This window comes from Vipera berus (assembly GCF_964194415.1).
Source record: "Vipera berus genome assembly, chromosome: 1".
Lineage (NCBI taxonomy): Eukaryota > Metazoa > Chordata > Lepidosauria > Squamata > Viperidae > Vipera > Vipera berus.
In genome coordinates this window covers 44638166-44652846 of record NC_138202.1, presented here as the reverse complement: position 1 = coordinate 44652846, position 14681 = coordinate 44638166, and the positions used below count along the sequence as shown (strand labels likewise).

General features: G+C 40.6%; 1 protein-coding gene across 3 annotated transcripts in view; it reads right to left on the bottom strand.

Annotated features, from left to right (window-relative positions):
• Nucleotides 1-243: 243 nt before the first annotated feature.
• KCNK10 (potassium two pore domain channel subfamily K member 10) overlaps nucleotides 244-14681 on the bottom strand; it is a gene marked incomplete at its 5' end in the record, with an annotated part of 62907 nt that continues 48469 nt past the window's right edge. For all 3 annotated transcript variants that reach the window (XM_081313655.1, XM_081313656.1, XM_081313657.1), the window contains 2 exons: nucleotides 244-955; nucleotides 4791-4933. In XM_081313655.1, coding sequence (XP_081169781.1) covers nucleotides 320-955; nucleotides 4791-4933 — 779 coding nt within the window. In that variant the 3' untranslated portion in view covers nucleotides 244-319. The remainder of the gene's footprint in view (nucleotides 956-4790; nucleotides 4934-14681) is intronic.

Here is a 14681-nt window from a genome sequence, read left to right as displayed (position 1 = left end):
TCATGCATTCCTACCACGCTGTTCACCTTTCCAGTTGCATTACCATCTTCCTTTGGAATTTTCCCCCCCTTGTAAGCATACAGTGTAGGCTGACACTGTCAATACTCCACCTTCAGATGCCATTCTCCAGTGTATTATGTGATTCCTTTTGGCAGAGCAAGCTTCGGTCATTATGGCACAGTGAAATAATCTAGGATGCTATGCAATTCAGACTGAACTAGGTCTGTATAAGGCACGTGTCTTGATACATACACTTATAGATCATGTACATATATAAAAGACTAACACTGGCTCATTAGAGTCAAAGAATGGTCTACATTTAATTCCTGTCTTCAAGTAATGATTTATTTTCATGTTCCCTTTCTTTGGTTTCAGTGGGGAGCATGCCATTCTCCAGGTTCATGGGTTGTTCAATACAATTGGTAAGAATGGCAGTACTAGAATGTTCCGAGTGACACACCTTCTCCAAGTCCTCCTCCTCTTCCTCCTCCTTCTTCTCCTCCTCATCTAAGGAGTAGTGCCGCAAGGTCTCGTAGATTTTTCTCACATCTTCCGGGATACTTTTTTTCAGGTCTTTGTTTTTTCTTTTGGTCAGCTTGGATGAAGAACCAAACTTGTTGATGATGTTGTCCTCAGACGCCCCCTGCCCATGTTTGCTCAATTGCTCTGATCCTTTAAGGCGCAGATTGTTAGGCTTGTTGTTGATGCTTTCCTGAGATGATGCCTTGAAATGGCTGTTGCCCAAGGCAGCAAAGACACAACGTTTCTCCGGAGACAGCATATCGAGGGAGTGGGCTCTCTGGTCCAGTCCTAAACGCCTGCGCTCCATGCTCCGAATGGTGGCCGCCCTCTGAAGTTTGTCATGGATCTCCACACTCAACCGCCGCCGTGTTTCCCTGAACTCTGCCGTCACATTGGCTTTCCATTCTGCTGCATGGGCTTTTATTTCACCAACCTGTCACAGAAAACCAAAAACAACAGAGGAAGATTCAGAATAAATTCAGAATTATGAATTATGAAAAGCATTATCCCCTGAGATTTGGATTGCTGCATCCCACTGACGTCTCATGGACCTTTTCCCAAGCACTGGGCCAACCTGTCAGATGAGCCTCTTGTGTATTGGTTGAGACTATTATTGTGTTGACTTTGGTTGCATTATATTCTCTGCTGTTTTTAGTCCTGTTGATTATTTTTCATTTTAATCCTATATTAGTTGCTCAGAGTTGCAAGTTGACAGTCTAATAAAATGATTAAGTAAATAAGCCAACAATTGCTGGCCCAATTGTAGATTGAATTAATGAATAATTAGCAGAATCAAATGTTATTTGATTTTTAATGGATGACTATTTTTATTTGTTTGTTATTCAGTTTTCTGAATACAGACTAATTTCCTATATAATAAAGAAATATTTCCATATTACATTAATAGCAAAAGTAATGAAGGTAATAAAATTAAATTAAAAACTTCCTCATACTTCTGTCTGGATAGTTAGACCCAGATTCTAATCTCTTAGTGACAGAAGCTGATTTAGGGCCAGTCAATTTATCTCAGCTTTAGACCGGGATGTCAACAAACATCTAGAGTTGATTTGGGCTGCTACTATTCATTCACACTCATATACATACAATCCCACCCCCACGCACAAACAAATACATGTGTATATGTATTTGTTTTTATTATGATTCAGTTAGGCCATGCAGAATTAGATTGTCCATCTTGACTCTCCTTTGGTACAAAGTCTAAGACCTGATTAATCACTTTTTCACAATAGTGCAAGCACAATATATGCTAATATTTTAGACTGAAATCAGAATTATAAGTATAAGTTAACAAAACATTAATAGTTTTAATCTTTAACTGCCTTAAAAGGATTTGGTTTACTATAGTAATAATAGCCAACAAAGAATTGCAAACCCATAACACATGTACCTTGAATTATTTTTTATAAGTTTTTTATTGATTTTCCAATATTACAATAGTATTTTTGAAAAGCAACGTGGTGTCTGGGTTACAATAGTTCCATTTCATACTAATACATATTACAAATCTCCAATTTGTTGTAACCAGTATTTCCACTCTTTTTTCCTTTAATATATATTATCTCTTATCTAAATTAACATACTTCTTGTTATCCATCAGTTATTCTTACATTTGTCAATACTTTTATATATTTTATATTTTAACATTCCATCTTTAAGACATCAAACACCTTAAATATTTTTCAAGCTTTAATTTTGCATTGATATTAAAGTTATACATTTGAAGTTTCTCATTTTTATATTTCTGGGTGACCTCCCTTCCCTTTACAGAATTCTCTCCAATACCTAATAATTCAAATACACTTCTTATCTATCACATTTCCATATCAACAAGTTAGTAATACAATATAATATTCTTGATTTCATTATAGTTTCCACATATTGAAAATTAACCAAACTTTCTCCCATTTCAACATTTAATACATCCTTTCATATCACTACATCCAAGTATATTAATTACATTATATCATTCTTAAGATATATACATATTAATCAATTTCATTCAAACAGCTCAATATTTCAATTTAACTGTTGATATTTATAGATCTGAGTTCTTTTTTTAAAATTAGCCTATATTTTTATCTACTCATCAAAACAATCTTTCGTAATCCAAGTACAATCCTGTCTATTTTAGTGTTTTCCATTTCAGGCCTCTTAAATATGTCCATTCTTCTTCAATCTTATTCTTGCTTTTTTCCTTTGCCATGTCATTTTTCGTTTCCTTGCTTCAGGGTTATTAAAGAATTCTTGTGTTATTGTATTGTATTGAAATGACCCTCCAATCTCTATTTTTGAAGGGTTGAGGGGTCTAATAAAAGCACCAAATCTTCTCATTATTTTCTCCTCTTGATATAGTTGTCCTGGACTGTGTATTTTTTCTTCCATCTCTTCCTCATTTTGATCTTCAAGTGTCTGTGCTTGTTGAGTAGTTAAATCTTCTGTCAATGTATTTGACTGTTCAATTTCTTCTGTTATGTTCTGTCCCGATAGATTATTAGTTGTTGTTACAATTTGAGTTTGCTTAACCAAGACGCTTTCTAGTTTTTTTCCAAAAGCTCTTATTTCATCACCAGCTATAGAAAGGAACTGATAAGTCTGGCAGGTTATTTTCATCATAGCATAGATTTGTTTTTGGATTTCTTCCATGATGTAGTCTCACATCTGGTGTTCAAGGTTAGTCTTAACTTGTTTTCTAAGGTATCAGCCAAGTCTCTTCTCTCTCTTTTTTTTTTTAGAGTGTCAGATTGCAATTTCAGGTTTAGCAACTGGGTGTCCCCCAAGTGCTTAAAAAATTCTTTCTTTTCTTTTAGGAAACTATCTGTTAATCTCTTTTCAATTGTTTCTTCTATTTTAGAAGAGCAAAGCCAAATTTTCAAATAAGAGTAGAAAGTAAGGAGTAGATAGTCAAAAGCTTTTAGTCCACCAGTTATAAAGTTCTAGTTGAGGTCCAATTCATTTTTTCAACCCTTTTTTTAAAAAAGCACCCCTGGAGGCTCGATCGCCGCTATTTTGAAGGGAGGGTTGAACTCCCCCCTCCCTCTCTGTAGGGGGGAAGGTACTTAGCAGCTTATTCAGGTGAAAGGAAGAAGATTGGAGTATAAGAGAGGAATCTTACCCAGTCTCTTCCACACTGCTTTAATGTTGCCTGTTGGTAAGTGTGACTTCAGCTGTCTGCAGCCTAGTAACCAGCCATGCAGGCACTAATGGGAGGGCTGTGGCTCCCCTGCCTTAAGCCCCTTCTTACTGGTTGCCCCTCCAGGGCAACTCTTCGGCCCTTTTAGGACCCCCAGCAATGCAAAACTGGATGTGGAAGATGAGAGCCGTCCTCCAGACATCCATAACGGCGCCGTTGGCAAACCAGAAGTCCTGAATTTTAGTGATGTGAATTTTATTACATCACTAAAATAAAAAGGATCAGAGCCAATTGTTTTACGAAGATTCTCAAGAGATTCTCAAGAAAAGTTTTGCGGCATTTTAGGTCATAACAAATATAACACTCCTCAAAACCTGAAGCCATTGATTGGGCAATATTTAATTCTCTATTCCAAATTTCTTTTATATTCTTCAAATTTGGTTTTTGATGTTTTTTAATGTTGGTAATTCAAAATCATAGGTTTTGATTCAACAAAGATAATCACTTAGAGACACAATTCTCCTGAAGCTTCAGAGTCTGCAAGGGCATGAATAATTATTATTTTTTCCCTCTAAATATTTTCATTCAGCCTTTCTTTATGAATTATAGTCCTTTTGTAAAATCTCATAAATTTAAATATGCCATTACTTACTAGCTGCTTGAGAGTTATAGTTTCATGATTAGTTGGTTGTTTTTTAAGCTATTTATAATATAAATTAATTTTTTAAAAAAAGCTGATTCTCCAATGTATCAATTTTTCATGAGAGGAATTAGATGAATTTCTAATTTAACTGAATTCAATTAGAATTTTCGTACCCAATAAATGACAGTTTCTGAGTGCAGCCTTTAACATGCCATTCAAAGTTAAATTTGACCCTCAGTCCATAATCTTCTTGATAAAAGTTTTAATACATATTTAATTGTTTTAATGTTGTTTTTAAATTTCTTTGGCTTGACTCTGTTTTATTTTCTTTTTAAAGGTATTTTTTAAGATATTGAATTTTTCCCCAAATTTATTATATGTTGTATTGAGTACTGATGGAGTAAACTTCAAACTGAAAGCAGTCATAACATGACACAAAAAATCCTGCAATATAAGCTACTTGTCAATAGTTACCTCCTCTTTAGTCTTCTTTGAAAGAACCCGCAGCCAGTCTCCAATCATACTGAGGACAGCAGCAAAATATACAAGGCCCACAAGGATCCAGAACCATACCAAGGGTTTGTACCACTCCCGGTAAGGGATGTCCGCATTTCCTCCTAAGGTGGTAAGATGATGATGATGACCATGATGATGGCAACAACAACAACCACAAGAACACATTTAGTTATGCAAAGATATCTCAAAAGTGAAACTACACTTTATCATTTCCATGTTCACATTATTTTCAATATTTAAGCAAGACCATTGGCTAACTCACCTCAGTATCAATGTTCACAATATGTTCATACTGTCCTGTCAGCACACAGAGATATTTAGCATATCAAATCTGCATTGCCCTCATCTGTTTGGTATTTCAGGGTTTTGTTAAAAATTGATTATACTTCCAAACCTTGCAGTAGATGCTAGCAGAACCTCTGTTGGTTGTGTTTTGTGGCATATGAAGTGTGATCTGTCTTGGTATTTTTCCCCTCTTTTTTTAAATGTAAGCTGCCCAGAGTGTTATTAAAGGATATTAAAGATCAAGCTTCTTAAAAGTAAACAGACACAATATAAAGTAGATTCATTTTATTGAAGTTAAAATATATGCATTTTTTTGATAAGTCTTAATGGACTTTTTTAAACTAATTTTTTTACCTTTTTAAAACTAATTGTAGAGGCTTTGAAGAGTTGTTTGCAAATAATGTATAAGATATGGGAAGAAGGTTTTGTTGCTATATTTTTAGAGAAAGTGATAAATTACTGTGTTTAAAGTAAAGCAATATAAGTCTGATTTATTTAAGGTCAAAATATATATGTTATTATGTCTGACAATTTAACTTTTTTGATAGGACTGAAGAAATTTTTTAAAGATTTTTTTTGGAATATCAGAGAAGGTGAAAAGTTACTGAAGTTGTTTGTACTTATCTTGAGGGAGGAGACAGTCATTTCTTTCTATATCTTTTTTCTTTATTTTTTTTCTTTTTCTTTACATTTCTGTTTTGTATTAGTTTTTTGTCTTTGTATTTGTAAACTTTAATAAAATTATTACAAAAAAATAATGAATTATCCAAATAAGTTGTTGACTGTTTTAACACTTATATTTTTGACAAAAAGTTTTTTGCTCATGAATACATAATAAGATATGTATTAACCTGCAATGGAAATTTCCCCTTTGTGATAATTTTCATTTTTGATAGAAGACGAGTTAGCTATCAGCACACTATTTTGCAGAATGTCTTCTACCTAAAACCATGTCTAAAAAAATGCTATTTGCAGTACAGTCCTATGTATGTTTAAGAACAATAGTTTTACTCACTGATAAGGAGTGCCTTGCATTGTTGCATTTATACACCAGTCTCCTTGAATTAAATGGGCTCAACTGCTACATAAACATATACAAATTCCCTTTTCACCCTTACAGCATGTATCATCCTAAATTTTGGGTCCTCTGCCAGAGGACTGGGAATATCTGTACAGTATCTTAGCTGTTCTTAGCATTGCACTCTTCTGGACAGAGAGCTCTGATGCTGTTCCTGGAGCCCTCTTCCAGTTTAGATGTCACCAACCCAAGTGCTCTTACCAGCCTGGGACATCATGTCAAGTTCCTCCTTCAGGTATTTCTCCAGTTTCTCATACTCCTTCCTAATGTTGCTGTCACTTGGCACCACTACATTTATTCTAAGGTAAAGGTAAAGTTTCCCCCCACATGCGTGTTAGTCGTTTCCGACTCTAGGGGCTCATCTCCGTTTCAAAGCTGAAGAGCCAGCGCTTGTCCGAGGACGTCTCGGTGGTCATGTGGCCAGCATGACTAGACGCCAAAGGCACATGGAACACTGTTACCTTCCCACCGTAGTGGTCCCTATTTTTCTACTTGCATTTTTATGTGCTTTCAAACTGCTAGGTTGGCAGAAGCTGGGACGAGTAACAGGCGCTCACTCTGTTATGCGGCACTCAGGATTCGACCCACCAAACTGCCGACCTTCTGATCGACAAGCTCAGTGTCCTAAGCCACTGAGCCACTGCGTCCCTTACATTTATTCTACACCATATCAATTCCAAATTCTCTTCCCTCATCCACATATGGGACAATCCATACACGGACAAGAGAACTTGGAATTTATTTGTGTGTGTGTTGTGTGTGTGTGTGTGTGTGTGTGTGTATGTGCTGTTAATGTCACTTATTTAAATACAGCTGCACAGGGAACACAATTTTTATTTTTATAATGTTGTTCAGTCTTTCACCTTCTACTTCCCTGACCCTTGTGCATTTTTACAGCCTGTTACCAATTTGAAACACTGCAACGAATCTTTTAAGGTGCATTCTAAATAGCCTGTATATGAGCATGCTAATAATGATTTAAGATTCATATACAAATCCAAGCACAGAAAGGTTGGCAAAGACTCAAATATTGCTTCTGGTTTCAATTATCTTTCAACAGATGTATTGTTATGGCTTTACAGCTGTCAAGGTATAACAAAGGGCAAGCAGCTGTGCCCTTGTTTCTATGAGCTGATGATGTTCTTCTGATCATGTATCACCGGTCCCAGGGGAAAATCACTAAACAGTTAACAGTGATCCATTGCACAGAATAAGCAGTCATTATAAAATAAATGCTACTACTTTCCAGTAGTAAGCCAGTGCAATATTTTTGTATTTGATCATCATTTTTCTTCCTTGCTGCCCACAAATTAACAGGACAAATTCCTTTCCAGACCAATAAACATAAAGAAGTTGACTCTGGTATAAATTTGCAAATGTCAATTACCTACTGCAGGAATGTATAGCCCAAGGCTCAAACGCTACATCTAATCCCTGAAAGTTTTAGATGAGATCCTTCAAAAGCTATCATCATACAGTACATAGCAGTAAGACAGTAGAGGGAAATCATACAATATTTACCTGGAAAACAATCGAGTTAGTTAGTTTAGTTACACTTAAATGTAAATGAAATGAAATCAAATTTAGGTTTTGTGCTACTCTCTCCTACTGTGCCATTAAGATATTTCATACTTTATAAACAGTCTTTTTAAAGGAAAGATGGAACTATTCTTCATTATGTTTCTGAATCACTATTTTAATCATTCATTTCATCAGTGCTTAGATTATTTTGTCATTGACCAGTATTATTCTGTATCTCATACAGCAGAGTAACTTTCATGAATTTTCCTTTAGAATCCTACAAATGAAATGTTGTACAGAATACAAGACACTGCTTTCTTCCTGATTTTCTAAATAAAAGTGTACAGTATCTTGTTAGGAAAGTGGAAAGGAGTTCCTTCCAAGTCCATAGCTTTAAACAGAAACACTGCAAATGAAAAATAATTCCACTACAGAGCTTGCTTATTTTATGGTTTTCATAGTTGGTTGCCTTCACTCTTGTCACAAGTAGTTATCTTGACTCCTGTCACATTTAGCCCAAACATTCATTTGAATTCATTGTAGTAGACAAGGAGAAAGGGGAAAAAAATGTCTACAAATATCTCACATGGAATCATTCAGGTAATAAGTTGGATCTTCTAAAGCAGATTATAAAAATATATATTTGTGAACAGTATAAAAAATATGATAAACTTGAGAAATCAGCATGGCTGAGTCAAGAAACAAATCTTGTCAGATCAATCTTTTCTAAGTTTTTGGTTGGATTCCTAGGGCAGGGCACTCCCTAAATGAAGAGTGGGTAGCTGCTGTCAACCATGAGACTCTGCTGGCATTAAAAATACTATCCCTAGAAACCTTATGATAGACCGTATTGATGCAGCTGGGCCCAAGAGGCCAACAGCTGTTGGATCCTGCTAGTTTTCAGAGTTTAGGGACTTTCTTTATTTGTGGTTCACCCTAATTACACACTGGAATAAAAGGGCATCCAGAATAAAAGTGCTGGATTTGATTATGCTGGAGTGGCATTTGCTGCAGAGTTGCATTCGTGACAGGAAACTGGACTGAAGTAGCCATAGTAGTGCAGTGGTTAGAATGCAGTACTGCAAGCTACTTCTGCTGACTTCTAGCTGCCAGCAGTTTGGCAGTTCAATTCTCACTGGCTCAAGGTTGACTCAGCTTTCCATCCTTCCGAGGTCGGTAAAATGAGGACCCAGATTGTTGGGGACAATATGCTGACTCTGTAAACTGCTTAGAGAGGGATGTAAAGCACTGCAAAGTAGTATAAGTCTAAGTGCTATTGCCATTGCTATTGAAGTAGTAATCAATGCTTCTCTGAGCAAAAGGGCATCTCCTTCCACTGTAAAATAGCCTGTAGTGTGGTCCTGCTTAAGAAGCCTTCTCACATTCTATTTTAGACAATTTTACCTGGCTATACTTGTGGATGACTTATGGAGAGACAATCCTTCTGGTTCTTCTTGATCTCTCAGCAGTTTTTTGATACCACTGACCATGGTTGTCTTCTCCAAGGGACTGGATGGGGGAACACTGTTCCATCTGCCTAGACATCTCCACTCGATGAAGTGCCTCAGGGAGCTTTTTTCTCTCTATTCTTTCCAATTTCAAGATAAGGTACCTGTCAGCCTGGAGTTCAATATAATCATTATGCTGATGATATCCAGTTATACATTGTTCCCAAGCTGAACAATTGATTGATGGTGGAAGTGCAATCCAATGCTTAGAGGCTGTCAGGGTTTGGACTGAGAGAAATAGACTCTGACTGGACTTCTCCAAAAGCAAGTGGCTTTGGGTTTGTGAACCTAACCATTTCAGGGAAATTTCATCTTTGTGTCTGAACAGAATTATACTCCCTTGCTCCAAGATAGCTCACAATTTGCAGGCTCTCTAGACTCACAGTTATGCTTTGCTGAACAGGTGACAACTGTGGCTAGAAGGGTTTTTGCTCAAGTATAGTTGCAACCATTCCTAGAGTGGCAACCCTTGATGACAGTCATTCATACATTCATAACATTCTCTCCTCAAGGCTGCCCCTGAAGGTCATTTACAAGCTTTAGTTGATATAAAATATTGCAGGGCAGGCAACAGTATTTGTGAGCCAATTTGATTCTGTAAATACAGAAATTGTTAAATGTCTATGTGAACTAATTGTTACTGCTCAAAGGTATAGGTTCTTTGCTCACTGAGGACAATTATAAATCAACTGAGTAAAAAACATCCTTACAAAACCTGCACAACTATGGATTCTGACTTTAGCTTGTGATCACTTACTGCTCCCAACCAACATGCTAGAGATTTGGAATCAGTTGCATGAATTTGCATAGAACATTTCTCCTGTCAGAGGTGATACAGTAGATTACCTATTGAACAGGATCACTGATAATTATCATAATTATCTCATAATTATCACAAAAGTATATTGCTATCCAAATCCAAACTTTTGTGCTACATTTGAAGAGGGAATGTCCAACTTGCTATTTTCTCAATTAACAGATCAATTATAACCTTATGCAAGAAAAAAAAAATATTTTTATTTATTTTTATTAGATTTTATATACCGCCCTTCTCCTGAAGGACTCAGGGCGGTGTACAGGGCAATTAAAACACAATATACAATATACAATCTACAAAGTTAAAAATAAATTAAATTAAATAGCCCTAACAAGAAAACACATTCTAACCATTTAAAATTTAAAATTTGAAAATCCCAATCCCTCAGTCCAGGCCAGCAAGCTCAAATAACCAAGTTTTCAGGTCGCAGCGAAAGGAGCGAAGGTCAGGAGCCATCCTGAGCTCAACAGGGAGCTGGTTCCAGAGGGCAGGCGCGCCCACAGAGAATGCTCTCCCCCTGGGGGCCGCCAGTCAGCATTCCCTGGCTGACGGCACCCTGAGGAGGCCCTCTCTGTGGGAGTGCACAGGACGATGGGAAGTTGACGCCTGCAGAAGGTGCTCCCGTAAATAATCTGGATCCATGCCATTTAGGGCTTTATAGGCCATCACCAGCACCTTGAATCTCACCCGGAAGACAACTGGAAGCCAATGCAGCTCGCAGAGCAGAGGTGTTACATGGGAGTATCGGGAGACCCCCATCACAACTCATGTGGCCGCATTCTGCACCAGTTGGAGCCTCCGAGTGGTCTTCAAGGGCAGCCCCATGTAGAGAGCATTGCAGTAGTCTATCCGAGAGGTCACGAGCGCATGAGTGACTGTACGTAGGGCATCTCGGTCCAAATAGGGCCGCAACTGGCGCACCAGGCGAACCTGGGCAAAAGCCTCCCTTGTCACAACTCCTATGTGATCTTCTAAACTGAGCTGTGAGTCAAGGAGGACACCCAAGTTGCGAGCCCTATCTACGAAGGGTAACACCTCACCCTCCATAGTTAAAGATGGAATAGAGTGGATATCCCAAGATGCTGGTATGTACAGCCACTCGGTCTTGTCGGGATTTAGACGCAGCCTGTTCCTCCCCATCCAGACCCTCACCGCCTCCAGGCAACGGGACATCACGGCGAGGGCATCACTGGGTTGATTTGGGGTGGAAATAAAAAGCTGGGTATCATCAGCGTACTGATGATACCCCACCCCAAAACCACGAATGATCTCACACAGCGGCTTCATATAGATGTTGAACAGGAGGGGCGAGAGGACCGACCCCTGAGGGACTCCACAAATGAGAGGCCTCGAGGCCGACCTCTGCCCTCCTGCCAACACCGACTGCGAATGACCCAGGAGGTAGGAGGAGAACCACTGTAACACAGTGCCACCCACTCCCAACCCCCTGAGGCGCCGCAGTAAGATACCATGGTCGATGGTATCGAAAGCCGCTGAGAGGTCTAATAGGACTAGGACAGAGGAACAACCCCTGTCCCGAGCCCGCCAGAGATCATTCACCAGCGCGACCAATGCCGTCTCCGTGCTGTACCCGGGCCTAAAACCCGATTGGTAGGGGTCCAGATAATCCGCTTCCTCCAGGAACAGAGGGAGCTGATGTGCCACCACACTCTCAACAACCTTCGCTAGAAAGTGAAGGTTGGAGACCGGACGATAGTTGTTCAAAATAGCAGGCTTCTTGAGGAGGGGCCTCACCACTGCCTCCTTCAAGGTGGCAGGGAAGCTACCCTCCCTCAAAGAAGCAGTTATTACTGCCTGGAGCCAGCCTCGTGTCCCCTCCCGAGCTGCATATACCAGCCAGGAGGGGCACGGGTCCAATAAACACATGGCGGAACTCAGCCTCCCCATGATCCTGTCCACTTCTTCCAGAGTCACAGGGTCGAATTCTTCCCAGATAATGTTCCCAAGACCGCTTGTCTCCCCCCGTCAGACTCTGCCCAGTCGGAGTCCAGACCGGCCTGAATCTGAGTGATTTTGTCCGCCAGATGTTGACTAAACTCCTTAGCACGACCCTGCAGGGGCTCCTCCCTCACCTCCTGATTAAGGAGGGAGCGAGTCACCCTAAACAGGGCGGCCGGACGATTATCTGCGGACGCGATGAGGGCAGCGAAGTAATTAAACTTCACTGCCTCCATCGCTGTGAGATAAGACCTCATAAAGGTTCTTAACCGCAATCGGTCAGATTCAGACCGGCTGGATCTCTAACAGCTCTCTAGGCTCCATCTCCAATGCTTCTTCTCCCGGAGCTCCACGGAAAACCATGGAGCCACTGGGATCTGCGCTGGGACAAGGGCCGCATGGGAACAATGCGGTCAAGTGCCTCCGTGGCTGCCCTTTCCCAGGCTTCCACTAAGGCATCAACCGGACTGTGAGCAAAGATGGCAGGCACAGGTCCAAGTGCCACCTGGAACCGTTCAGGGTCCATTAGGCGCCTGGGGCGGAACCACCTAGTCGGTTCCGCAACCCCATGACGGGGGGTGGCAAAACAGAAGGCCAGCCGCAGGAGGTGATGATCGGTCCATGACAGGGGTGTAATAACTGGAAATCCCCCTCCCAGATCATCAAGCCACCGTCCAGATAAAAAGATAAGATCGAGTGTGTGACCCCCCCATGAGTCGGGCCCTGAATTACTTGGGTCAGGTCCATGGCCATCATGGAGGCCATAAACTCCCGAGCTAACCCCGACAAACCTCCCAGGGACGGCAGGTTAAAGTCCCCCAGAACCATAAGTCTGGGGAATTCAACCGCGAACCCCGAAAGGATGTTGAGGAGCTTGGGCAAGGCTGCTGCTATGCAGGTAGGCGAGAGATACGCCAGCAACAAACCCAACTGAGCCCCAGGGCCACATCTCAGGAGGAGCGACTCACATCCGAGTATCTGAACAATGGTAGCCTCCCGCGAGCACAAGGTCTCCCTTACAACCACTGCAACACCCCCGCCCCTTCCCTGAGCCTGAGGCTGGTGAAGCACACAGAAACCTGGTGGGCAAAGTTCAGTCAGAGGGACACCTCCCTCTGGACCCAACCAGGTCTCCGTAATGCAAGCCAGATCCGTGCGCTCCTCTTCAACCAACTCTCAAATAACAGGAGCCTTATTAACTACTGATCTGGCATTAAAGTACACCAGCCTGAGCTCAGGGGCCTGCTCATCCCCGCTCCTGGAAACACGGGTCAAATCTGTGTTTCCGGGAAATCAATGGGAATCTTTAGGTCTTAACATACATCGAGTGAGAAAGACAGTACACCTTTCCAGATTCTTATTTTATGTTTCAAATAGGACAGTTAGTGATTGGCATCAAATATCAATATAGGGCCTTGGATGAGGACTGATATGGGACCATCAAGTATTTGTTTATGATTAGGACATATCAGCTAACCAGTGGTGGGATTCAACTATGTGAACAACTGGTTCTCTGTGTGGATGCCACTTCCAGAAGTCCATTCTGAGCCTGGGCAACCAAAAATTAGCTACCAGTTCCACCTAATTGGTACAAACTGGCTGAATCCCACCACTGCAACTAACTCACCTACCCATTGAATTAGCTGATATGTCCTAATACATCCATTGGGACTGACACTTGGTTTTTATACTGGAGGAAGGCACTGGTAACTTAATCTACAGTCAGTGGCATTGCAAGAGAGCCTGTATCATTCTCTAGGCAAAGCCTCTCTTCCCATAATTTTGGAAATAAATGGACAAATTTAGCAGTCACAGGCCATTGAACTTTACACACGCAGAACTGTAAATCTTGGTTCTTCCAGTATTTCAGGGGTGTCAAACTCAATTTCATTGAGGGCCACATCAGCATTGTGGTTGCCCTCAGGGGGCCGGGTGGGTATGGCCAGGGTGGGCATGGCCTACTGGGTGGGTGTGGCTAGAGTGTGCATGGCCTACTGGGTGGGCGTGGCCAGCTCTACATCATTCGCATCAAGGGTGCCTATGGGGGCCTGGGCAGGAGTGGGACAGATCTGAGGGTCTCTGGCAGAAGGAAGGTCTCTGGGCCAGGGCCAAGGCAGTGGGGGCCATTCCCTCACTGTTTCCAGGATGGCTTCGTGGGCCACATGAAACCAATTCGCGGGCCTTGTGTTTGACATGTCTGCAGTATTTCATCCTTAGACACTGGCTTTCCAGGCAGAACACAATTTTTGTCTGTCTGTCTGCTGCCTTTATTATTGTAGACAGGAGTCAAGCCACATACACAGAAATGCATTATACGCCAAAGTTTATGTTCTCCTGCCTTTCCTAGTTCATGGAAATTGGCTTTATTTTTATGGTCTTAAAAGGCACCTGATCTTTATTGAGCACATAGCACTCTTTAAGGTTCTTGTGTTGACTTCCTGGTTCTTGTGTTACCACTCTTATTTCTTACAGCAGATATGGACATTTGCTTCTGAAAAATCCTTCCTTTTACTGTTAATACTTGGAAACTCACTCATAATCAGTAATTTAGCTAATATTTAGTAGCATTTCCCTAGGAATAAAGGTATCTGTACATGCCCCCAGTACAACAGTAAAAAAAAACAACCAAGGATATTTGATATTTTTTCTCATAATTTCCTACCTTCAATATTGGGAGAGTA